The sequence below is a fragment of the Heterodontus francisci genome, chromosome 27 (genome assembly GCF_036365525.1).
Source record: "Heterodontus francisci isolate sHetFra1 chromosome 27, sHetFra1.hap1, whole genome shotgun sequence".
In the NCBI taxonomy this organism is placed as follows: Eukaryota; Metazoa; Chordata; class Chondrichthyes; order Heterodontiformes; family Heterodontidae; genus Heterodontus; species Heterodontus francisci.
The window spans coordinates 11,734,841-11,762,814 of record NC_090397.1 but is presented as its reverse complement, the minus strand read 5'-3'; the positions used below and the strand labels follow the sequence as shown (position 1 = coordinate 11,762,814).

Genomic DNA, 27,974 nt, shown 5'->3' with positions numbered 1-27,974 from the left:
TTCCCTCCCACATCCCCACCTTCCCTCAACTCTCCTACCAGCTACCTACACTAGGGGCAATTTACAATGGCCAATTTACCCATCAACCCTGCAAGCCTTTGGCTGTAGGAGGAAACCAGAGCACCCGGCAGAAACCCATGCGGTCACACGGAGAACTTGCAAACTCCGCACAGGCAGTACCCAGAACTGAACCCGGGTCACTGGAGCTGTGAGGCTGCGGTGCTAACCACTGCGCCGCCTTTCAGCAGTGTTCTCTTCAGGTGTTGTCCCTCTCGCCTTTAAATCTGCCAGCAACACCTCAACACACCAACCCTGCAAACTACAATCCCATCTCCAACCGCCCTTTCCTCTCAAGTCCTTGAAGGTGCGGTCGCCTCCTAAAAGCATTTGCATCTTTTCCAGAACTCCATGTATGAATTGCTTCAGTTTTCCACCCCACCAGTACTGAAACAGCTCTTAGCAAAGTAACAAATGACATCCTGTGAGACTGTGAAAAGGTAAGCTTTCCCTCCTCATCCTTCTCAAACTGTTTTGCAGTCTTTGGCACGGTTGCCTCTCCACTGTCGCCCAGCTGCGCGGGACCCGCTCTCACCTGCCTCCATTCTGATCTAAATCATAGCCAGAAAATGCAATGGCTTCTCTTCTGCTCCCAGTTACCTCTAACATTCCCCAAGGATCTATCCTTGGTCCCCTCCTATTTCTCAGCAAGTGATATCAAATCATTCTGCTCTGAACCAGAAGTCAATCCTGATCTGCCAAAAGTCAGTTCCCTGGGCTCCGACATCAAAAATCATATGACATTGACAATATATATAATTAAAAAAAAGGGCAGGACGAGTTAATTTACTTGCACAACCCAACTGGACTGAGGCCAGCAAAATAGACCATATTGCCATTTCCAAAAACGTGCATTCCAATGCTTCTATGACGAAGACGTGTTATTAAATTTCCAATGAAAACATTTTCATGATCAACAGTCTCACAGGATATTAAGCAGCAAATACTGAATCATAAGTCTGACAATGTGCGAGTCAAATCCAGTTTTTATTTTTAAGCAATGTTTTGAAATTTTATTCAAGGATTCTGCTTGCTTTTCTGTGAAAGCTGCAAACCAATAACCTTGCACATTGTCAAACTATAAATGTGTCTCCACGTTCTTCCTACCAAAATGAAATCACTTCTTTGAACTTCATCAGCCACCTAGCCGCCATTCCACCAACTTACCAATGTCCAGAGAGGTATCTACTGTGCATTTACTAGACTCGGGGTCCTCTGGGAAACTAAGGAGCATTTTTCAAAATATTATTTAGGGAAAATAACAATATACTGCAAAATTCTTTGCCCTTTCAGTAAAGGTTTGAAGTTACAAAAATACACGATGGTTGGAGAGTACTAAAAAGCCAGTTTTGTGATTCAGAGGATTAACAATGAGTTGCCACTTTCAGTTTCACAGCTGAATGGACAATTATCATCTTTGAATCCCATTGTCCGTTAAGCAGCACCTTTAATTAATAAAACACTACGACAAAAGTTACATTGCAAACTTACAGCTTACATCATAATTCTTTGAATATTTATTTACATAAAAGCAGAATTCCTAAGTATATTTGAATTATTTCACAGTGGCAACAGTTTGTAAAGTACTGTGGCTCAACCTGCTCAGAGTGCAGCATGCTGCTTTTATAATTACAAACATAACATTTATAACATTTTCTAACTGGCTGAAAAAGTATTTGCAGGAATCTTGCAAAAAGGCTTCAATTTATCCAAATTTCCAATGCCAAATTTCACATCAACAACATGCATTTATATATCATCGTTAACATAAGAAAACATTCCACGGCACTTCACAGAAGTGTAATCAGGCACCCAAAGGAGGAAATATTGCATGGGTGACTAAAAACTTGTTCAAAGGTAGGGGAGGAGAGAATGCCAGAGCTTATGCCCTGATGGCTGAAGGAACAACTGCAAATAGTGAAACAAAGGGAGTGGGGGATACGAACATATGAACTAGGAACAGAAGTAGGCTATTCGGACCCTCAAGCCCGCTCCACCATTCTATAAGATCATGGCTGATCTTCTGTGAACTCAACTCTTGCCTACCCCTGATCCCCTTTGACTCCCCTGTTTGTCAAGAATCTGCCTACCTCTGCCTTAAACATTCAATGCCCCTGCCTCCCATTGCTCTCTAGGGAAGAGTGTTCCACAGACTCATGAAAAAATTGCACGAGGCAAAAGCTGGAGGGCTGTAGAAGGTTAAAGATGGGAAGCAGCAATGCCAGGAAGGTATTTGAACACAAGGATGACAATCTTAAATTTGACTGATTCCCCCAATTCAAGCCAGCAAAGATATGGGCGAGATTCACTAGGTGCAGGTTAGCATACAGGGAGTAGCATTTTATTCAAGCTGAAGTCAATGGATGGCAGAGGATAGGAAGCCGACCAGGGACAGCCAGACAGGTTGAATCTGGAGGGGACAAATGCATGGATGAGGGTTACAACAGGAGATTGGCAATGTTACAGTGGTACAAGATGATCTGGGTTCAGAAGCTTAAGTTCAAATACGAGGCCAAGGCTGCAGTCAGCCTGAACCCAATACAGTAGCCAGCAAGAATACTGGAGGAGGGGGTTTGGAGTTTGGGCCAGAGGCCAAAGACAATGTGTTTAACTGGAGGAAATTACGGCTCAACCAGGACCAGGTCAGACAAGCATGCTGGCAACACAAAGGCAGTGGAAGGATCTGGAAAGCTGGTGGTGTGATAGAGCTGGGTGCTGTCACCCTACATGTGGCACCTGACATTGTGCCTTTGGGTGACGTCACCAAAGGATAGCTGACAGAGGAGGAAGAGGAGAGGGCTAACAATAGATACTTGGGGACTCGAGTTAAATGGTACAAGGGCAGGGAGAGAGTGTTGCTGGAGATGTTCTGTCTACAAATAGATAAGAGCACAACTAAGCAAAGGCAGCCCCACTGAGCTGGACAACATGAAAATTACAGCATTGCACAGAAAAGGGTTATTTGTTCCATACTAGCATTGATCCTCCACATGAGCCCTCTTCTACCTTCTTTACCTAACCCTATCAGAATGACCAATTCTTCCCCCCCCCACCCCCCGTCATGTTTATCTAGCTTTCCTTTAAATGCAATAAGCGCTTTGCCTCACTTACTGGTTATAGCAAGTTCCACATCCTAATCGCTCTTTGGATAAAGAATATTCTCCTGAATTCCCTATTAGATTCATTAGTGGCCAAACCATATTTATGGCCCCTGGTTTTGGTTTCCCTAGAGTGGAAGCAAAAACTTTGGAAGTGTGGTATTACACAATACCAGTTTAGATTAGATTAGATTAGAGATACAGCACTGAAACAGGCCCTTCGGCCCACCGAGTCTGTGCCGAACATCAACCACCCATTTATACTAATCCTAGACTAATCCCATATTCCTACCAAACATCCCCACCTGTCCCTATATTTCCCTACCACCTACCTATACGAGTGACAATTTATAATGGCCAATTTACCTATCAACCTGCAAGTCTTTTGGCTTGTGGGAGGAAACCGGAGCACCCGGAGAAAACCCACGCAGACACAGGGAGAACTTGCAAACTCCACACAGGCAGTACCCGGAGTCGAACCCGGGTCCCTGGAGCTGTGAGGCTGCGGTGCTAACCACTGCGCCACTGTGACAAACTGCACATAAAGCCAGCACAAAAGTGCATCAAGAAATTATAGTCAAAAGTAAACCACGCTTTGTCACTCTAATCTATATAATTAAGAATCATACTTCCAACACATTAGTAGAGTACAGCCACAAAACTGCCTTCCTGTAGGGCAAAATATTACGACTCACTCAAATAATCTTAAACAGGAAGTGGCAACTTAAGTTACTAATTAAGTAATTCCTTCACAATTAAACAAAAACAAAAATGTACCGATAAAATTGTCAATTTAATGCTAGAAATTCCTGTCAGAAGGGTACCTCAGTTTGAGTTGGGGCCTTCATCTGCTTTTCATAAATGTTGTGCAGGAGAGATGGTGCATTGAAAGTTATAGTTTTCATTGCATCGATCAGCAGTACTCAACATACTGCAACATCAAGGAACAAAAATTATAGATATTGAAAGTAGGGGAAATACAAGAACTAGGAGAAGTAACCATATGGCCCATTGAGCTTGCTTCGCCATTCAATACGATCATGGCTGATCTTCAATTCCTCCTGCCTGCCCGCTCCCCATATCCCTCGATTCCCCAAAAATCTATCTATCGCAGCCTTAAATTGTATTCAATGATGGAACATCCACAACCCTCTGGGGTAGAGAATTCCAAAGATTCACAACTCTGAGTGAAGTAATTTCTCATCTGTCCTGAAAGATTGACACCTTGTCCGGAGACTGTCCCCGTGTTCTAGATTCCCCGACCAGTAGAAACAAATCTCTCAGCTTCTAACCTATGAAGAATCTTGTATGTCTCAATTAGATCGCCTCTCATTCTTCTAAACTCCTGAGAATATAGGCCCAATTTACTCAACCTATCATAGGACAACCCCCCTCAATCCAGGGTCCAATCTAGTAAATCTTCGCTGCACTGCCTCCAGTGCAAGTATATCCTTTCTTAAATGTGGAGTCCAAAACTGCACACAGTATTACAGTGCGGTATCACCAATGCCCTGTAAAATTTTAGTAAGACTTCTTTATTCCTGTACTGCAATCCCCTTGCAATAAAGACCAACATGCCATTTGCCTTCCTAATAGCCTGCTGCACCTCCATGTTAACTTTGTGCGTTTCTTGTACGAGTTCCCCCAATTCTCTCTGAACATCAAAGGGAATTAGACTGTTATATGAAAAGGAAGAATGTGCAGGGTTATGGGGGGGGGGGGGGGGGAGGGGGAGAGAAGGCGGTGGAATGGCTCCAAGTGAATTGCTCGTTCGGAGAGCCGGTGTGGACACAATGGGCCAAATGGCCGCATGCGTTGTAACAATTCTGTAATTTTGTTCACTTTTTTTTCTTCTTGCGTCAACTCTATTTAATTCCTGCAAGTCCTCTTAATTGTTCCGAAATGCTTTAAAAATTATAGTTTGACAATGTGCAAGGTTATTGGTTTGCAGCTTTCACAGAAAAGCAAGCAGAATTCTTGAATGAAATTTCAAAACATTGCTTAAAAATAAAAAAATGGATTTGACTCGCACATTGTCAGACTTATGATTCAGTATTTGCTGCTTAATATCCTGAGAGACTGGGCACCAAATTAAGCAGAACCTGAGGTAATAATCTCCGAATATTACCTGAGCCACGTCAAATTGGCCACACGCAAATAAGATTAGAGAAACGAATGTGTAGCTCAAAGACTGGTGTGGTAGAAGTGGGTTCCGGTGCGTGGGGCACTGTCACCAGTACTGGGGCTGGTGTTGTAGCAAACCGCACAACTGGGGAAGTAGAGAGGGTTTTGAACTAAATAGTGGGGGCAAGGGATCAAATTTGGGAAGAGGTGGTAAACCAAAGAGTAGAGACAAGGCAATAGAGAAAGGTATTAATATGGGAAATGATAAACAGACCATGACAGGAGGGGATAGAAAGTACAAATCTAAGAGTAAATCAGCAGTCAAGGCTAGACATTACAAAACTAATAAAAAAAGGACAATAAAGGCTCTGTATTTGAATGCACGCAGCATTCAAAACAAAACAGATGAACTGATACCACAAATAGAAATAAATAAGCACAAACTGATAATCATTAGAATTAGAATTAGAATATTACAGCGCAGTACAGGCCCTTCGGCCCTCGATGTTGCGCCGATCATCTGACCTACACTATTCCATTTACATCCATATGTCTATCCAATGACCACTTAAATGCCCTTAAAGTTGGCGAGTCTACTACTGTTGCAGGCAGGGCGTTCCACGCCCCTACTACTCTCTGCGTAAAGAAACTACCTCTGACATCTGTCCTATATCTTTCACCCCTCAACTTAAAGCTATGTCCCCTCGTGTTTGCCATCCTCATCCGAGGAAAAAGACTCTCACTATCCACCCTATCTAACCCTCTGATTATCTTGTATGTCTCTATTAAGTCACCTCTCCTCCTCCTTCTCTCTAACGAAAACAACCCCAAGTCCCTTAGCCTTTCCTCGTAAGACCTTCCCTCCATACCAGGCAACATCCTAGTAAATCTCCTCTGCACCCTTTCCAAAGCTTCGACATCCTTCCTATAATGCGGTGACCAGAACTGCACGCAATACTCCAGGTGCGGCCTCACCAGAGTTTTGTACAGCTGCATCATGACCCCGTGGCTCTGAAACTCGATCCCCCTACTAATAAAGGCTAACACACCATATGCCTTCTTAACAGCCCTATTAACCTGGGTAGCAACTTTCAGGGATTTATGTACCTGGATACCAAGATCTCTCTGCTCATCTACACTACCAAGAATCTTCCCATTAGCCCAGTACTCTGCATTGCTGTTACTCCTTCCAAAGTGAATCACCTCACACTTCTCCGCATTAAACTCCATTTGCCATCTCTCAGCCCAGCTCTGCAGCCTATCTATGTCCCTCTGTACCCTACAACACCCTTCGACACTATCCACAACTCCACCGACCTTCGTGTCATCCGCAAATTTACTAACCCACCCTTCTACACCCTCATCCAGGTCGTTTATAAAAATGACAAACAGCAGTGGCCCCAAAACAGAACCTTGCGGTACACCACTAGTAACTAAACTCCAGGATGAACATTTGCCATCAACCACCACCCTCTGTCTTCTTTCAGCTAGCCAATTTCTGATCCAAAGCTCTAAATCACCTTCAACCTCATACTTGCGTATTTTCTGCAATAGCCTACCGTGGGGAACCTTATCAAACGCCTTACTGAAATCCATATACACCACATCCACGGCTTTACCCTCATCCACCTGTTTGGTCACCTTCTCGAAAAACTCAATAAGGTTTGTGAGGCACGACCTACCTTTCACAAAACCGTGCTGACTATCGCAAATGAACTTATTCTTTTCAAGATGATTATAAATCCTGTCTCTTATAACCTTTTCCAACATTTTACCCACAACCGAAGTAAGGCTCACAGGTCTATAATTACCAGGGCTGTCTCTACTCCCCTTCTTGAACAAGGGGACAACATTTGCTATCCTCCAGTCCTCCGGCACTACTCCTGTCGACAATGACGACTTGAAGATCAACAACAACGGCTCTGCAATCTCCTCCCTGGCTTCCCAGAGAATCCTAGGATAAATCCCATCTGGCCCAGGGGACTTATCTATTTTCACTCTTTCCAAAATTGCTAACACCTCCTCCTTGTGAATCTCAATCCCATCTAGCCTAGTAGGCTGTATCTCAGTAATCTCCTCGGCAACATTTTCTTTCTCTACTGTAAATACTGACGAAAAATATTCATTTAACGCTTCCCCTATCTCCTCTGATTCCGCACACAACTTCCCACTACTATCCTTGATTGGCCCTGTTCTAACTCTTATCATTCGTTTATTCCTGATATACCTATAGAAAGCCTTAGGGTTTTCTTTGATCCTATCCGCCAATGACTTCTCGTGTCCTCTCCTTGCTCTTCTTAGCCCTCCCTTTAGATCCTTCCTGGCTAGCTTGTAACTCAAGCGCCCTAACTGAGCCTTCACGTCTCATCCTAACATAAGCCGCCCTCTTCCTCTTGACAAGCGCTTCAACTTCTCGAGTAAACCACGGCTCCCTTGCTCGACAACTTCCTCCCTGCCTGACAGGTACATACTTATCAAGGACACGCATTAGCTGCTCCTTGAATAAGCTCCACATTTCGTTTGTGCCCATCCCCTGCAGTTTCCTTCCCCATCCTACACATCCTAAATCTTGCCTAATCGCGTCATAATTTCCTTTCCCCCAGCTATAATTCTTGCCCTGCGGTATATACCAGTCCCTGCCCATCGCTAAGGTAAACCTAACCGAATTGTGATCACTATCGCCAAAGTGCTCACCTACATCTAAATCGAACACCTGGCCGGGTTCATTACCCAGTACCAAATCCAATGTGGCATCGCCCCTGGTTGGCCTGTCCACATACTGTGTCAGAAAACCCTCCTGCACACACTGGACAAAAACAGACCCATCTAAAGTACTCGAACTATAGTATTTCCAGTCAATATTTGGAAAGTTAAAGTCCCCCATAACCACTACCCTGTTACTCTCGCTCCTGTCGAGAATCATCTTCGCTATCCTTTCCTCTACATCTCTGGAACTATTCGGAGGTCTATAGAAAACTCCCAACAGGGTGACCTCTCCTCTCCTGTTTCTAACCTCGGCCCATACTACCTCAGTAGACGAGTCCTCAAACGTCCTTTCTGCCGCTGTAATACTTTCCTTGATTAACAATGCCACACCCCCCCCTCTTTTACCCTCTTCTCTGTTCTTTCTGAAACATCTAAATCCCGGAACCTGCAACATCCATTCCTGCCCCTGCTCTACCCATGTCTCCGAAATGGCCACAACATCAGGATCCCAGGTACCAACCCATGCTGCAAGCTCACCCACCTTATTCCGGATGCTCCTGGCGTTGAAGTAGACACACTTTAAACCAAGTTCTTGCTTGCCAGTGCCCTCTTGCGTCCCTGTAACCTTATCCCCTACCTCACTACTCTCAACAGCCTGTACACTGGCACTGCAATTTAGGTTCCCATTCCCCTGCTGATTTAGTTTAAACCCCCCCGAAGAGCACTAACAAATCTCCCCCCCAGGATATTGGTACCCCTCTGGTTCAGGTGAAGACCATCCTGTTTGTAGAGGTCCCACCTACCCCAGAAAGAGCCCCAATTATCCAGGAAACCAAAACCCTCCCTCCTACACCATCCCTGCAGCCACGTGTTCAACTCCTCTCTCTCCCTATTCCTCTCTTCGCTAGCACGTGGCACAGGCAACAACTCAGAGATAACAACTCTGGTTGTTCTCGCTCTAAGCTTCCACCCTAGCTCCCTGAATTTCTGCCTTAAATCCCCATCTCTCTTCCTACCTATGTCGTTGGTGCCTATGTGGACCACGACTTGGGGGTGCTCCCCCTCCCCCTTAAGGATCCCAAAAACACGATCGGAGACATCACGTACCCTGGCACCTGGGAGGCAACACACCAACCGTGAGTCTCTCTCGTTCCCACAGAACCTCCTATCTGTTCCCCTAACTATGGAGTCCCCAATGACTAATGCTCTGCTCCTCTTCCCTTTTCCCTTCTGAGCAACAGGGACAGACTCTGTGCCAGAGACCTGCACCCCATTGCTTACCCCTGGTAAGTCGTCCCCCCCAACAGTATCTAAAACGGTATACCTGTTGTTGAGGGAAACGGCCACAGGGGATCCCTGCACTGCCTGCTGGTTCCCTTTCCTTCCCCTGACGGTAACCCATCTACCTACTTCTTTTACCTGAGGTGTGACTGCCTCCCTATAACTCCTGTCAATAATCCCCTCCGCCTCCCGAATGATCCGAAGTTCATCCAGCTCCAGTTCCCTAACGCGGTCTGCGAGGAGCTGGAGTTGGGTGCACTTCCCGCAGATGCAGTCAGCAGGGACACTCTTGGCGACCCCTACCTCCCACATTCTGCAGGAGGAACATACAACTGCCTTTACCTCCATTCCCACTATTCTAGATTCCCAATAAATCTACTGAAAAACCAAACGGAAAAAAAAGTCAAAACTTGTTCGCTTAGCAATCCGACGGACTGAAGTTTTAAATAAAAAGCTTACCTTATCAACACCCTAGAGTCCTTTTTTTTTTGGTTAGAGGAGGAGGGTGGGTGGGAGACACTACACGTGTAGTGTCTCGGGTACTGCCACTGCCCAAATAAATAGTTTTCCCCTACCCAGCAGTCCCCGGTCCTCCGAAACAAAAAAGGGATTAACTTGTAACTTACTGAAATTGACCGCTCAGCTGAAAGTCCGCTCCGCACCCCGTTCTATCAAGGCTGCTCCTCGCAAAAGACAAAGATTTTAAAACTGCCCAAATAAATAGTTTTCCCCTACCCAGCAGTCCCCGGTCCTCCGAAACAAAAAAGGGATTAACTTGTAACTTACTGAAATTGACCGCTCAGCTGAAAGTCCGCTCCGCACCCCGTTCTATCAAGGCTGCTCCTCGCAAAAGACAAAGATTTTAAAACTGCCCAAATAAATAGTTTTCCCCTACCCAGCAGTCCCCGGTCCTCCGAAACAAAAAAGGGATTAACTTGTAACTTACTGAAATTGACCGCTCAGCTGAAAGTCCGCTCCGCACCCCGTTCTATCAAGGCTGCTCTGAAATTGACCGCTCAGCTGAAAGTCCGCTCCGCACCCCGTTCTATCAAGGCTGCTCTGAAATTGACCGCTCAGCTGAAAGTCCGCTCCGCACCCCGTTCTATCAAGGCTGCTCTGAAATTGACCGCTCAGCTGAAAGTCCGCTCGCACCCCGTTCTATCAAGGCTGCTCCTCGCAAAAACAGAGACATGGCTGCAGGATGATAGATTGCTACCTGAATATTGAAGGGTACATGCCATTTAGGAAGGACAGGAAGCTAGGAAAAGGTGGAGGGGTGGCTCTGTTAATTAATAATGATATTAGCACGAGAGAAGGATGACGCAAGTTCAGGAAACCAGTTTGGGTAGAGATGAGAAGTGATAAAGGCAAGAAGTCACTTGCGAGAGTGGTGCACAGGCCTAACAGTAACCACACTGTAGGACAGATTATAAAGGAAAAAATAATAGGAGCTTGTCAGAAAGGTACAGCAATAATCATGGGGGATTTTAATCTACATATAGACTGGATGAATCAGATGGACAAAGGTAGCCTAGATGGAGGAGTTCATAGAATGTTTTCAGGATAGTTTCTTAGAACAGCATGTTCTGGAGCCAGAGAGCAGACTATACTAGACCTGGTATTATGCAATGAGATGTGATTAATTGATGACCTCATAGTGAAGGTGCCCCTTGGTAGCAGCGATCAGGTGATCAAATTTTACATTCAGTTTGATGGAGAAGTGTAGGTCCAAGACTAGCACTTTAAACTTAAACAAAAGGGCAATTAGGAGGGCATGGAAACAGAGCTAGCTAAAGTGAACTGGCAAATTAGGTTAAGGGATAGATCAATAGAGATGCAGTGGCAGACATTTAAGGGGTTATTTCACAATACACAGAACAGACACATTCCAACGAGAAAGAAAAATTCCAAGGGGACAACCCACCATCCGTGGTTAACTAAAAAAGTTAAAGATAATATCAAACTTAAAGAAAAAGCATATAATTGCGCAAAGATGGGTGACAGGTCAGAAGATGGGGCAGAATATAAAAAACAGCTAAGAAGGAGGGAAAAATTAGAGTACGAGAGAAAGCTAGGTAGAAATATAAAAACATGGTAAGAGTTCATATAGATATTTTTAAAAAAGTTAACAAAGTGAGCATTGGCCCTATAGAGAGAGAGAGTCTGGGAAATTAAGAAGGGAAAATAAAGGAGATGGCAGAATTTTGCATCGGTCTTCACTATAGAGGATACAAGCAACATCCCAGAAAGAGCTGTAAGTCAGGAAATGGAAGGTGGGGGGGGGGGGGGGGGGGAGGAACTCAAGAAAATTACAATCACCAGGGAAGTGGTACTGAACAAATTGTTGCAGCTGCGGGCTGACAAGACCACGGGTACGGATGGATTTCATCCTAGGGTCCTAAAAGAAGTGGCTAGAGATAGTTGATGCATTGGATTTAATTTTCCAAAATTCCTTAGATTTGGAGAATGTACCATTAGATTGGAAAATAGTGAATATAACTCCTTTATTCAAAGAATGAGACAGAAAGCAGGAAACTACAGGCCAGTTAGCTTAACATCTGTCATAGGGAAAATGTCAGAAGCTATTAAAGACATAAAAAACAGGGCACTTAGAAAAATTCAAGGTAAATCAGGCAGAATCAACTTGATTTTGTGAAAGGGAAATCATGTTTAACCAATTTAGTGGAGTTCCTTGAAGTAACATGAACTGTGGATAAAGGGGAACCAGTGGATGTACTGTACTTAGAGTTTCAGAAGGCACTTGATAAGGTGCCACTTCTAAGGCTATTGAGGAAAATAAAAGCTTTTGGTGTAGTGGGTAACATTAGCATGGACAGAAGATTGGCTAGCTAACAGGAAACAGAGAGTAGGCATAAATGGGTCACTTTCTGGTTGGCAAGATGTAATGAGTGGTGTGCCACAGGGGTAATTCCGGGGCCTCAACTTTTTACAATTTATATAATGACTTGGATGAAGGGACCGAAGGTCTGGTTGCTAAATTTGCTGATGACACAAAGATAGGTAGGAAAGTAACTTATGAAGAGGACATAAGGAGGCTACAAAGAGACATAGATAGGTTAAGTGAGTGGGCAAAGATTTGGCAAAGAGTATAATGTGGGAAAATGTGAAATTGTTCATTTCGGCAGGAAGAATAAAAAATAAGCACATTATCTAAATGGTGAGCAATTGCAGAGCTCCGAGTGCCCTAGTGCATGAATTGCAAAAGGTTAGTATGCAAGCTCAGCAAGTAATTAAGAAAGCCAATAGAATATTATCGTTTATTGAAAACAAAAGTAGGGAGGTTACGCTTCAGTTATATAGGGCCTTGGTAAGACCAAATCTGGACGCGGTGTACAATACTGGTCTCCTTATTTAAGAAAGGATGTAGATGCATTGGAAGCAGTTCAGAGAAGGTTTACTAGACTAATACCTGGAATGGGTGGGTTGTCTTATGAGGAAAGGTTGGACAGGCTAGGCTTGTATCTGCTGGAGTTTAGAAGAGTAAGAGGCAACTTGATTGAAACACACGATTCTGAGGGGTCCTGACAGGGTGGATGCGAAAAGGATGTTTCCTCTTGTGGGAGAATCTAGAACTAGGGGTCACTGTTAAAAATAAGGTGTCGCTCATTTAAGACAGATGAGGAGAAATTTTCTGAGGGTCGCAAATCTTCAGAACTCTCTTCCTCAAAAGGCAGTGGAAGCAGAGTCTTTGAATATTTTTAAGGCAGAGGTAGATAGATTCTTGATGAGCAAGGGGGTGAAAGGTTGTCGGGATAGGCGGGAAAGAGGAGTCGAGGTTACGATCAGATCAGCCACGATCTTATAGAATAGTGCAGGAGGCTCGAGCGACCGAGTGGCCTACTCCTGCTCCTAAATCATATGTTCACATGTACTCAATTTCCTCAGGTTCTGCTGCTCCTGTGTTGATTGCGTCACCTTTAACATTTCAGAGTGTGCGATTATTTATTCATTTATTGTTGCCCCTTGGCTTAAATGATATAGCAGCTCCACCAACCTAACATCAAATTCTCACCAATACCAAACTTCCACTGCCACTCTGTTCCTCAGATTCTCCCAGCTCATAGTTAATGATTATTACTTGTAGCATACACCAGAGAGGGCACTACTCTCAAACTAACTTATCTTTGGTGGTCCTACAATCAATATGAATAATTTTATCATTGGCAAAGAGTTGCAGATAGGCTCAAAACCAAGTCCTGAGGGATGGATGATACATACCCAATGGTGCGCTGTGAGATAAGGAGTGAAATCTAGAAAGTGCTAGCGGTCCTAATACTGGTCAATGAATACAGGAGGAGTCTAGAGGGATTGAAAATAGGTCAACACAGCAACTGAGTGGCCGAGTGGGGAGAACTGATGAGGGGAGCGAGTGGCAAGCAGACGTTTCAGTACGCGAATGTCATTTTGACACGCATGCGCAAAACCATACTGACAGCAAGAGTCTGTTCTGCACGTGTGCGAAGCTGGGAGCGCTCTGAATAAGTCGCCGCTGGGCAGTGTTATCAGGAGTCACTGATTTTCAAACTAGTGATAAAACAAACTATTATACCCATTACGTCTTGCCTCAGTAATTGCCAAATTCATATAACAAAGGGTAGTCAATCTGGATACAGAAGAGGGACACCTTGACTGATAAAAATCTGAATTTTGTGAAACACTATCCAAATGTATGTTGGAAAGCTCCAGTAACATTCCTGTATGTCTGCTTAAGGCAGTGAGTATCCAAACTAAAATATGCAGGTAAAAAGGAATTGGCTGAGAGTCCTAGTTTTAGAAGCGACATCAAGAGATGCACTAAATAGAATGCCTTGAGGGGAGGGTACTAGTTACAGGAATGATGTTAAGTTGAAAAGGTGCAGAGATCAGTGTGATGACTGTACGAATCTACACAAAGGATCTGGATTTGTAAATATAATTCATGTCAACACGAGTCTAAACTATGTCAGCTTAAAGAGTCTGATAAACAGCTAAGGAACAATAGCAAACCTTGGGACAGCATTTACAAGTGGCCAAAAGTCCAGAAGAACTTTGATAAAAATAACTGCAAGACCCTGAGAAGAAAGATGCAAAGGAAGAAAACACTAGAAATCTGAAGAAGGGTCTGCATGTGAAATATTAACTTGTTTGTTATCTCCATAGATGCCGAGACAAAATAACCCAGGATTTTGCAGTCCAAAACAGGTCATGGAAACACAGAAATGTGGAAGTAGCAAGGCAAGTTATCAAGGCCAATACAAATGCAAACAAAGAACCAGGGTTAATATCTCGAGGAACAGAATTGAAAAGTAGGAAAGTTGTGTTTAAATTTATATGGAACCTTGGTTAGACTTGGGAATACTGTGCACAGTTCCATTACTCATATTACAAAACGGATGTAGAGGCACTGAGAAGGTGCCAAAAAGATGTCCAAGGATAATAGAACTGAAAGGATACAACTATTTAGAAACGCTGGACAGGTTGGACCTCTTTTCTCGAAAACATAAGGCCAAGAGTTAGCCTAATAAAGCTCTTTAATACGATAAAAGGATTTGATAGGATACATGTAGAGAAGATCTTTCCACTTGTAGGGGAGTCCAAAATACAGTGACTAAGCAAATTCAATAAGGAATTCAGGAAAAATTTCTTTACGCAGAAAGATTAGAATGTTTAACTTTCTAATCACCTGAAGGTATGTACATGATGGAGAAAAATTGATATGCTGATAGGATTAGATGAAGTAGGGTGGGAGGAAGCTCATATGAAACAGACCAGTTGGGATGGTCAGCCTGCTTCTGTGCTGTAAATTCTGTGATTCTGGATGGTGTTCTGATGTTAAGCAAGACATTTAGTAACTAAGCAACTCAATACTGTGCATTTAAAATCTGGGATTTTTCATGCTGTCACTGTGGTGACAAACTGCCCGCTCCAAATGCGCCCAAAGCAGAAACTCGACCCCAGATATAAAACTGAAGGAATCCGCTGTGCAGAGCAGAACCGCTAACTGCCAACTATGAGGGGCTAATGTCTTAAATTATACATAACCAGTTTCTCAAGCTGTTTCTGAAACCTTTTAAAATAAACAAACAGGATATAATGCAGTTATACACCATAAGCCTTTTCCCATCAAAGTCCTGACATCGATACTGAACTCAACACTTGAATATCTTAATATGTTCTGTTACTTAACAGCCAGAACTAATAAAGATGCAATTTGAACAGACCACTGCACAATTTGATCACAGCTTCCTCTGGCATTCAATTAAATCATGGAAGAACGAACTCTATCTTAACTCCATTTACACCACAAAATTCTAAGGCGGGTAAGGGATATGAAACCATGAATCTCAGTTTTTACATATTCATTCAACTAGCCTCAAAAGTTTTTTTTTTGAGGTAACGGAAGTACAATTGTTTCACCCATTGCGTGAAAAAGTGCTTCCTGATACCATCCCTGAACGTACTAGCTAATTTCAAGGTTATGCAAGGTTCTGGAATCCCACACCAGAGAAAAAAAAAGTTTCTCTATCTACCCTAGTCAAATTCATTCTTTGCTATTTCAGCAGAATTCACCAAGACTGACGACTCAACTTCAAAACCATGCATGGAGTACAAATGCCACCCATTTTTTTCCCAAATTACATGCAATGCAATACTTTTCATCTGACATTCAGCCCACTCCAGTGTCATATTTTGTTAATGCATTTTGTAACCTTTGGGCTGCCTGTTACAATTCCACTGCCCTTCCCAGTTAATATTGTTAATATGGTTCCAGGGATGAGGAACGTCAGTGAAGATGGATTGGAGAGATTAGGACTGTTTTCCTTGAAGAAAAGGAAGTTGCGAGAAGATTTAATACAGGTATTCAAAATCACGAGGTGCCTGAACAAAGTAGATAGGGAGAAACTGTTTCCACTCGCGAAAGGATCGAGAACATGAGGGCAGATTTAAAGTAAATGGCAAAGGAAACAAAAGCGACATGAGGAAAACCTTTTTCACATAACAAGTGGTTAAGGTCTGGAATGCACTGCCCGAGTGTGGTGGAGGCAAGTTCAACTGAAGCATTCAAAAGGGAATTAGACTTATCTGAAAAAGGAAGAATCTTCAGTGTTACAGGGAGAAGGTGGGGGAACGAAACGAAGAGAATTGCTCATTCAGAGTAAAGTCCAATGGGACCGGACAACGAGTCGAGTTTGGGTTGGGTCGCACTTCCGGGCTGGATGCGCTCTATCACCACCTCTGGTAAGTGGCTCCAGTGTTAATGTACTTTTTGGACTTGAAAGGTGGTTTTGTTTGCTTATCCGCACAAGCTTAAAATAACTAAGTGAAAAAACAGAATGTAGGTTAACTGATTGCCGGGTTGGGTCGGGCGCGGGAAAAAATGAAAGGACTCAGGGCAGTCTTGGATGTGGCTCTGTTGGACTTGGGTCGGGTTTCATTTGCAGACCTGAACCAACCTTTAATTCGGAGAGCCAGCGTAGACACGATGAGCCAAATGGCCTCCTTCTGCGCCATAACAATTCTGTGATTCTGTCTGCAAATTTAACTAACTTGCACTGAGATTCCAAATCCAAGCTATCAATGCCAACTAAAAGGATTTGCATTTATATAGCACCTTTTCACTACCTAAGGCATGACTTAAAACACTTTACAGCCAATGAAATACAACTGAAGTGCAGTCACAGTTGTAATATAGAAATGCAACATCCAATTTGTGCAAATGGATCTATCCCTTCTAAAGCTACACTGAATACTGCTTTATTATGTTGCACATATTGACCTTCAGGTTTACTGCCGATAGTGAATTCCATTATTTTACAAGTAAAACCAAGTCTTTGGGTGCTCGATTGTGTTTTGTCACTATTTTCGACTAAGAACATTACATTGCCATTTGTAATCTAATACTTCCCAAGTCTCCTTCACCACCCTCATAATGAGGGTCCATTCCTCTCAAAGCTCCTTCATCATGCTCAGTACAGTGGGTTAAATACCATGGAGATAGCCCATGGGGACTTTGTTGTATTGAAAGGATGGTGGCGCCCCAGGTCAAGTCGCGGGATGCAGACTGAGGATTATAAACTTCTAGAAGCTTCCACCGTAGCCAGACGGAAACACTAATGTAGCAGCAGTTAAATGTCACTCATGTCGGTTGTAAAGTAGCAACTGTGCCCCTGAAATCCACTCCGAACATAGCTGAGCCAGCGGAAATCCCCATCAGGTTTTTGCCGCTGGCACCGCTAACAATCAGCCGCCTCTCCAAAAGGTGGCCACACCAAATTACCCGCCAACACCGGCGCCTCAGCCCGGCCATGGAACTCCGCCTCTCCCCCACCGGCTATACCTGGCGAGCGGGCGGGCAGACCCGCCACGACGTCACGAGCCACTGGCGAGCGGCGCGCACGCGCGCCCCTTTCAAACCCAACTGGCGCTCCACTCGCGCGCCCATTCTTCAGCCGGCTCCAGCTGTAGCCCCGCCCCCCCAACCACACTGAGCGCCTCAACTAACACGACTACCGTCTACACATCACAAGACGGCCGCAGCCCAATTCCGTCTTCTCCCCACCCCCTCAGCGTCACCAGGCTCCCCGCTCTATGACGCAACCCGGTTTGGCGGAGGCCTACTCGTTTCCTCAATGCCTGGTTCGGCTCAGGCAAACCCACCCGCACTCGCGTTTCGTCTTTCATTCCCACCTCCCCACAAAGCGCGGTCCGCCGCCATGTTAATGCCATGAGGCTTTCCTTTCAGGTCGCAATCGCTGGAAGCGGAAGTGCTTTCGCAAAAGAGGAAAAAATGCTCAACAAGTAAATGTATCTTATTTCTACAATACATAAGTTACTTGTCGGGCCTCGTACCTTGGTAATGCGCCTGGGAAGGTCGCCTGCCATTATCGTTGGATGTTTACGGTGCGACTCTCTCTCTCGCTCCCTCCTGTGTTTGCCACAAGCTGCGGCAGAAGCCGGAACCTGTTGTATTTTTCCTATTTTTGCCCTTCCCCCACTTCCGCGTGAGTCAAGCACGCGTGGGCTCCTGGGTAATGTAGTCCAACGGTCAGCGCTGTCCCGTCAGTTGCCCGCGCAGAGGAACTACAACCTCCAAGCTGCAACGCGGCTCCCGTCAAGGAAGGTGTGAGGTATCAGGGTTTTTATTTGGGACGATCGGGAAATGAAAGTGAATATGCTTGTCAGGAAATATAAAGCAAAAGCATAAAATGCTACAAGCCAGACAGCGATTGCGCAGAAAGAGGAATAAAAGGAGATAACATTTCACCAGAATCTGCAACCTGCTTTCCTTGTGGAATGCCGTTAAAAGGCATAATATCACCAAGGTTTTTCCTCAGGCCAATGGATAGGTGCATCATTTTATCATGACATTAAGAGTTGGACAGAGAAGCTCCATAACTTACAACACCATTGAGTTTTTAAGAAAACCAGGTTGTCCAACTTTTATGCAATGTCAAGTTTGTTGAGCTTCCTGGATGACGAAAGACAAACTAAGATGAAACTGAAAAAGGGTACAAATGACAGATGTCAGATGGGTAATACAACCAGGCTGAATATAGAAGGTTCAGAGGGGAAGTGGGAAAAACAAAGAGAAGCAAAGAGAGTGTATGAGAAGAAACATGCAGTTTACATAAAAGGGAATCTAAAAGTGTCCTATTGGCATAGTAAAAGGATGTTAAAAGGAGGAGTGTGGCTGATTAGGGAACTAAAAGGGATTTACATATGGAGGCAGAAGGCATAGCTGAGGTACTTAATAAGTATTTTGCATCTACGTCTTTTTACCAAGGAAGAAGATGCTGTCCAAGTCCTGATGAAAAAGAAGGTGCTTGGGACACTGGATGGGCTAAAAATTGATAAAAGAAGAGATGTTAGATAGGCTAGCTGTGCTTTAAAAGTTGATAAGTGAGCAGGATTGGTTGAGATGCATTCAAGGATACTTAGGGTAGTAAGGGGGGAACTGGTGGAGGCATTGGCTATAATCTTCCAATCCTTCTTCCGCTTCATTGAGCAGGATGAGACGTGCTCGCTTTACTTCTTCCAAAAGGTACACAGAGAGAGCTCTGTGATCAACAGCCTGAAAGAAGACGATGGCTCGGTAACGTCTTCACAGTCTGACATACTAAGGATCAGCAAATCCTTTTATGCTGGGCTGGATGATGCGAAGCCCACAGACAGCAGAGCCTCCCAGTCCTTCCTGTCATCTGTCACAGAGGTCTTAGATGACAGCATGAGGGAGAGACTGGACAAGCCACTAACTCTGGATGAGCTGACGAAGGCTGTCAAAGTCCTTCGAGACGAGTAAAACTCCCGGAAGCGATGGCTTACCAGTTGAGTTGTATTCGGCCCGGTGGGACTGGGTTGGCCCGGACCTGCTGGAAGTATACAAAAGTATGCTGCTGGCTGGCAGCATGTCAAAATCCATGAGGAAAGGCATCATCACCCTCATCTACGAGCGGAAGGGGGAGAGGGCAGAAATCAGAAATTGGCGGCCCATCTCACTGCTTAATGCTGACAACAAGATTCTGTCAAAAGTCATAGCCAGTCGAGTCAAGTCTGTTCTGGAATTGGTGATTCACCCTGATCAGACCTGTACTATACATGGCAGGAAGATCTCTGATAGTCTCGTGCTACTCAGCACCCCCCTCAAATCTAAATCAGGGGACATAATCACTGACCAACACAAACAAATGGACCGCTGGGTTGAGCACTACCTAGAACTGTACTCCAGGGAGAATGTTGTCACTGAGACTGCCCTCAATGCAGCCCAGCCTCACCAGTCATGGATGAGCTGGACATACAGCCAACAAAATCGGAACTCAGTGATGCCATTGAGTCTCTAGCCAGCGGAAAAGCCCCTGGGAAGGACAGCATTACCCCTGAAATAATCAAGAGTGCCAAGCCTGCTATACTCTCAGCACTACATGAACTGCTATGCCTGTGCTGGGACGAGGGAGCAGTACCTCAGGACATGCGCGATGCCAATATCATCACCCTCTATAAAAACAAAGGTGACCGCGGTGACTGCAACAACTACCGTGGAATCTCCCTGCTCAGCATAGTGGGGAAAGTCTTTGCTCGAGTCGCTCTAAACAGGCTCCAGAAGCTGGCCGAGCGCGTCTACCCTGAGGCACAGTGTGGCTTTCGTGCAGAGAGATCGACCGTTGACATGCTGTTCTCCCTTCGTCAGATACAGGAGAAATGCCGCGAACAACAGATGCCCCTCTACGTTGCTTTCATTGATCTCACCAAAGCCTTTGACCTCGTCAGCAGACGTGGTCTCTTCAGACTACTAGAAAAGATTGGATGTCCACCAAAACTACTAAGTATCATCACCTCATTCCATGATAATATGAAAGGCACAGTTCAACATGGTGGCTCCTCATCAGACCCCTTTCCTATCCTGAGTGGCGTGAAACAGGGCTGTGTTCTCGCACCCACACTTTTTGGGATTTTCTTCTCCCTGCTGCTTTCACATGCGTTCAAGTCCTCTGAAGAAGGAATTTTCCTCCACGCAAGAACAGGGGGCAGGTTGTTCAACCTTGCCCGTCTAAGAGCGAAGTCCAAAGTACGGAAAGTCCTCATCAGGGAACTCCTCTTTGCTGATGATGCTGCTTTAACATCTCACACTGAAGAGTGTCTGCAGAGTCTCATCGACAGGTTTGCGGCTGCCTGCAATGAATTTGGCCTAACCATCAGCCTCAAGAAAATGAACATCATGGGGCAGGACGTCAGAAATGCTCAATCCATCAATATTGGTGACCACGCTCTGGAAGTGGTTCAAGAGTTCACCTACCTAGGCTCAACTATCACCAGTAACCTGTCTCTAGATACAGAAATCAACAAGTGTATGGGAAAGGCTTCCACTGCTATGTCCAGACTGGCCAAAAGAGTGTGGGAAAATGGCGCACTAACACGGAACACAAAAGTCCGAGTGTATCAAGCCTGTGTCCTCAGTACCTTGCTCTATGGCAGCGAGGCCTGGACAACGTATGTCAGCCAAGAGCGACGTCTCAATTCATTCCATCTTCGCTGCGTCCGGAGAATACTTGGCATCAGGTGGCAGGACCGTATCTCCAACACAGAAGTCCTCGAGGCGGCCATCATCCCCAGCTTATACACACTACTGAGTCAGCGGCGCTTGAGATGGCTTGGCCATCTGAGCCACATGGAAGATGGCAGGATCCCCAAAGACACATTGTACAGCGAGCTCGCCACTGGTATCAGACCCACCGGCAGTCCATGTCTCCGCTTTAAAGACGTGTGCAAACGCGACATGAAGTCTTGTGACATTGATCACAAGTTGTGGGAGTCAGTTGCCAGCGTTCGCCAGAGCTGGCGGGCAGCCATAAAGGCGGGGCTAAAGTGTGGCGAGTTGAAGAGACTTAGTAGTTGGCAGGAAAAGAAGACAGAGGCGCAAAGGGAGAGCCAACTGTGTAACAACCCCGACAAACAAATTTTTCTGCAGCACCTGTGGAAGAGCCTGTCACTCTAGAATTGGCCTTTATAGCCACTCCAGGCGTTGCTCCACACACCACTGACCACCTCCAGGCACTTACCCATTGTCTCTCGAGATAAGGAGGCCAAAGAAGAGTTAAAGTAAACGTAGTTCCCTTAAAAGCAAAGGCAGGCGAAATTATCATGGGGAATGAAGAAATGGCAGAGTCATTGAACAATTATTTTCTGTCTGGCTTCACAGTGGAAGACACAGTTTCATACCAGACATAGATGGTAACCTAGAGGCTAAAAAAATAAGGAAATTGATATCAGCAGAGAAAAAGTATTGGAGAAACTTGAGGGACCTAAAATATAACAAATCTCCAGGACCTGATGGCCTACATCCAAGGGTCTTAAAATGATAGCTGCAGAGATAGTGGATGCACTTGCAATGATTTTGCAAAATTCCTTAGATTTGGGAACGGTCCCATCAGATTGGAAGTTGGTAAATGTTACACCGCTTTTCAAGAAAGGAGGTCGAGAGAAAACAGGGAACTACAGGACAGTTAGCCTAACATAAATCATTGGGATAATGCTGGAATCTATTATTAAGGAAGTCTTAACAATGCACTTATAAAAGTATGATTAAAACAAGTCAACATGGTTTTACTAAATGGAAATCCAGTTTGACAAATTTATTCAAGTTTTTTGAGGATGTAGGGTAGATAAAGGGGAACCAGTAGATTTATTTATTTAGAGATACAGCACTGAAACAGGCCCTTCGGCCCACCGAGTCTGTGCCAACCATCAACCACCCATTTATACTAATCCTATATTCCTACCACATCCCCACATTCCCCTACCTATACTAGGGGCAATTTATAATGGCCAATTTACCTATCAACCTGCAAGTCTTTGGCTGTGGGAGGAAACCCATGCAGTCACAGGGAGAACTTGCAAACTCTGCACAGGGAGTACCCAGAATTGAACCTGGGTCGCTGGAGCTGTGAGGCTGTGGTGCTAACCACTGTGCCACTGTGCCGCCCACTAAATTTTAAACAATATTGAGATAAATCTATGTCTGAAAGGACTTTATAACTTCTTATTTCTCCTAACCCTCATGCACTCACACATACATTCAAAACCAATGGTTAACCTGTTCTAAAATAATGTTTTAAAATTAGAGCTGTTTCTTAAGAATAAAAAAACAACTGGGTTGTAAGTCCTGGTTGGTTACCGGATCTGTGCGGTGTCTCAGTGGCAAATTGTCAGATGACACTCGAAGTCTCCAGGAAATTTGATGAACAGTCTGTAATGGATACGTGTTCAAGGCACTTCAGCTGCAGTAGGCATCACACAGATCTTTCAACAAGGAGTATAACAACAGGTCTATTTAGATTTTTGAATTAGCAGTCTATCAGTAGAAACTTTGCTGTGTTTCCAAAACCCGCAGAAACACAAAAGACAACGGAAAGTCACTCCTGATGCAGAGAGTTCTTAGAGACTGGAAGTAAAAAGGAATTTGCCATCTCCAACAATGCAAAGATTCCTTTCCAGGGGTCTTTTCCTCTTTAGGCGAAACACAGCCAGTAGACCAATGTAGAATTTCTGCTGAGAGAGGCACATCCTTCCTTCAAGGAGAGCACGCTTTGCTGGTCTGCCAGATCAAACCAGTTCTAGCCAGTCTTTACACACAGACACACTGATACATTACGGCATGTTGACCTCATCTCTTCTTGCTGTTGCTTAGGAACAGGCTTGTAACTCATACACACTGTTTCCAGAGACGATTAAAACTTCTTTCAGTCTTAAATGCACAAGACCCCCCACTTATGTTTTAAAACAGAGAAAAAAAAACACTTCCATGACACCTCCACCCTTAGCAAAATTAAACATCATTCATAAAATGCGTTTCATTACAATGCAAAACAGAAACTGAAAAAACACACTAAACATATTTTCACATCCATGCCCCCACTGGTAATTAACAGAATTTTTCTTTGTACCATCGTTATTCACGTAACTTAAAGTTAAATTCGTGACAACACGTCGACGATAACATTGTTTTTCCCCGAAATGTGTACAATCTTCAGATGATAAGGCTGCAACAACAAACTCCTTCTGAATATTCTAGCATTTTGTCTATAAAATTATGTTAATGGGCTATGGTCAGAGTATGTTCATGTTTCTTTGTAGTCTTGGCGGACATATACTTTGAAATGTTTAAGAGTCAGCATTAGTCCTAATGTTTCTTTTTCCACAGTGGAATACTTTTTTTGGTGGTGATTTAGTTTTCTTGAAAAGTACCCTACTGATTTTTCTCTGCCCGATTCGTCATCCTGCAATAGGACTGCACCAACCCCTAAGCTAGCATCAATCGCTATCTTGAAGGGTTTGGCAAAATTTGGAGCAGCCAACACTGGTTCATTAGTTAAGATTGTCTTTAGCATTTCAAAAGCTGCCTGGCATTCATCTGGCCATACTACTTTGATTTTCTTTTTCTGTAGCAGCTACACCACTAAAATTCCATACAAACTTGCTGTAGAAACCACACATCCCTAAAAACCTCATGATTTCACGTTTAGTTTTAGGAGTAGGGAACTCCACTAAAGCTTGTATTTTTGCTGTTCTTGGCAATACTTGTCCTTGCTGTACTATGTATCCGAGGTAAGTTACTCTTGGTTTTACGAATTTGCTTTTTGCCAGGTTTACCATGACGCCCAATGCTTGCAGTTTTTTAAAATCGAGTTTCTAGATGGTTTAAGTGTTCTTTCCAAGTGTTACTGTATATTAGTGCATCATCAAGGTACACGACACAGTTGGGAACACCGGCTACCACCTGATTCATTAATCTCTGAAAAGTGGCTGGGGCATTTTATTAGCCTGAATGGCATCACCCAGCACTGATAAAGACCATCTGGTGTTACAAAAGCTGATATTTCTTTAGCTCGAGGAGTCAAAGGAACTTGCCAGTATCCCTTTAACAAGTTGATCTTTGTAAGAAACCTAGCACTGCCCACTCTATCAATACAGTCTTCTAAGCGAGGAATTGGGTAGGAGTCTGCCTTCGTTACTGCATTGACTTTTCTGTAGTCTATGCAAAATCGGGTTGACCCGTCGGGCTTAGGCACTAAGAATATTGGTGAACTCCAGCTGCTTTGACTAGGTTCAATTAAGTTGTTTTCCGGCATGTATTGGATTTCTGCTTTTACTTGGGCCTGTTTGTCTGGACTTAAGTGGTAAGGGTATTGTTTTGTAGGAATAGATACCCCTACATCCACACCATGTATGGCTAAAGTTGTACATCCTGGCTTATCCCTACAGACTCTTAAATGTTGTGAAAAGCTTGGTTAGGTCTTCACGTTGTTTTGCATGTAAGTACAAAAGCATGTTGTCCAATTTTCCTCGCCATTCTGTATTTGCTAACTGGATAGTTGGAGGTAAAGGCCTGCTAGCAACCCGAACCCGATGGGACCCGACGACATGTTTCGAGTTCGGGTCGGGTTGCACTTCTGGGTCCGGCATTTGGGCTCGGGTTGGGCTGGGTCAGACACGCTCCATCACAGGTAAGTGGCTCCAATGTTAATTTAATTTTTGGACTAGAAAGGTGGTTTTGTTACAGTTATTTTAAGCTTGTGCAGATCAGCAACAAAGTGAAAAACGGAAGGTAAGTTAACTGATGGTCAGGTCGGGTCGGGCGCGGGAAAAAATGGAAGGACTCGGCCGGGTTGGGCTCAGGTTGGATGTGGTTCTGTCGGGCTCGGGTCGGGTTTTTTTTGCAGACCCAAGCAGGCATTTAGTTGGTGGTTCAATCTGAGAACTGTCTAGGCCTTCTTCTGCCACATCCTCACTATCCCTTTCCTTCTCAATAGTCCCCATTACCTGACATAACTGTACTGGCTTATCCTCCTCCTTGCGACAATATTGCTTTAACATATTGATATGAGATAACCGATTATCTTTCCGGCGATCGGGGGTGTCTATCAAGTAATCTACCTTACTCATTCTTTTGATCACTTTATATGGCCCACAGAACCGTGCTTTTAATGATTCACCCTGTAACCGTAACAATACTAATACTTTATCCCCTGGTTGAAAATTGCGGGTCTTTACATTCTTGTCTGCCATTTTTTCATATTGGCTTGGGATGCCCCCAGGTGTTCCTGAGCCACACCGCAAGTTTTGGTAAGCCTTTCCCGGATAACATACATTATTTAGTATCGAAGATTCATTCCTTTGTCGTAAGAATCTGCCTTTGATGAATTTTAGAGGACCTTTTCATGTCCGTAAACCAACTCGAAAGGACTTAAAACTGTAGACTCATTCGGTGAATCTCTGGTGACAAACAAAAGAAAGTCTAGCCCTTTATCCTAGTCATGCGGATATTCGTGACAGTATGCTCTAATCATTGTTTTGAGAGTTTGATGGTACCTCTCTAAAGCTCCCTTGTCTGTGGGTGATATGCTGAAGATTTCAACTGTCTGATACCCAAATTGCCCATGACATCTTGAAATATCTTAGACATGAACTTGGAACCTTGATCCAATTGAACTTCAAGTGGTAATCCATATCTCATAAAGAATTGGATTAACTATTCTACTACTATTTTAGCAGTAATTGTCCTCAAAGGAATGGCCTCTGGAAATCGAGTAGCCATATCCATGATAGTTAGTATGTATTGATGTCCCGCTTTTGTTTTTGGCAAGGGTCTTATACAGTCTACCAATACCCTGCTAAATCGTTCCTCAATCACTGGTATAGGAATTAGTGGTGCCGGTTTTATGGTAGATTGCGGTTTTCCCACCATTTGGCACGAATGGCATGGCCTACAAAATTGCCTCACATCCTTGGTAAGGCCTGGCCAGTAATAATGTTGACTTATAAGTGATTTAGTCTTCTGAATCCCCCTATGTCCTGCAAAAGGAATGTCATGTGCTAACCTTAATAATTCCTGGCAACATTTAGGTGGTACCACTATCTGTTCAACAACTGTCCAATCTTCGTCCGCAGGTCTATGAGATGTTCTCCGTTTCCTCCTCAATACCCCATCTTCAATATAATAGCCTTCTGGAACTCCTTTCGCCTCAGCTTCTGTCAGAGCCGATTATGCTATTCTGTATAACTCTGGAGCAGCTTGCTGTGATGTAATTATAGATGATCTGTTAAACATCTCATTTGGATTATCAAAATCCCCCAAATAAGGTTTCAGATACTCGGCTATCTGTGGTGCCAATTTTACCTCCGACAATGGATCCTGTTTAGCCATTGATCGGGTTACTACACAGGAAATATTCCTGGAACAGGCTCGTGTAATTGTTCCATTTCTTTAACTTCACTTGGTTTCTCTGTAATTATAGGAGAAACTGATACTTTTGATCCGGCCAAATCATTTCCTAGGAGTAGATTAATTCTCTCTACTGGCAAACCAAGGACAACTCCTACAGTTCCATCCCAGATATTAGGTCACACTCTAAGTGCACTTGATATAAAGATACAGGTATATACTCCTCGCCAATTCCATTAACTAAAACTTTTGCGTTCAGGGTGCTCTCTGATGGAAACGTTATACTTTTCCCCAGCAAAAGTGTTTGGGTTGCTCCTGTAATTCCTGAGTATAATGATAGGTTTTCCCGCCTCACTTGAAGGATATGAAGTTACTTTTCCCTTTGACAAGAATTCATTATAACTTTTGGGGTATCTTATTCTTAACCTCTACACTCACTTTAGTTTTTGAATCTGGTTTTACAGCTGATGTTAAAGCTACACCCTGGTCTGCTATACTCTCAGTCAGAGCTCCTTTCTCTGCATTAGCTTTGTGTACCCCAACAAGTCCTATAGGTTTACCTCGCAACTTCTAGCATTCTGACCGAAAATGACCCATCTTGTGGCAATGATATCACTTCGGCTTGCGGACCTCAATTCTACCCTCAGCACCTTTCTTTCTGGCCTGAGGAGGTGATGCTGGGGCATTCCCAGCTGTTCTTTCTTGTCCCCGGCTACTTGCCTTCCTTTCACTCTCCCACTTTCTATCTTTCTCAGGTTTATGGCGGTGACGGACAAAAGGTTTTGACTTATTCACAAGCTCAAAATCATCAATTTCTGCTGCTTGCCTAGCTTTTAAAACTTTCAAGTTATCTACGTGAGTTCTCACAACATAAGTGATTGAATTTTTAAACTCTTCCAAGAGAATCAATTCTCTAAGGTTTTCAGACGTGGTTTCCATCTTCAATGCCCGTATCCAATGATCAAAATTAATTTGCTTTACCTTCTCAAATT

At 44.0% G+C, this 27,974-nt stretch overlaps 1 protein-coding gene across 1 annotated transcript in view; it reads right to left on the bottom strand.

The window, feature by feature from the left end:
• Nucleotides 1-18,235, bottom strand: part of LOC137384642 (ubiquitin-conjugating enzyme E2 N-like) — a 37,079-nt gene extending 18,844 nt beyond the window's left edge. The window contains exon 1 of the mRNA XM_068058818.1: nucleotides 18,117-18,235. Within this exon, the coding sequence (XP_067914919.1) occupies nucleotides 18,117-18,149 (33 nt within the window). The 5' untranslated portion in view covers nucleotides 18,150-18,235. The remainder of the gene's footprint in view (nucleotides 1-18,116) is intronic.
• Between the last annotated feature and the right edge of the window lie 9,739 nt (nucleotides 18,236-27,974).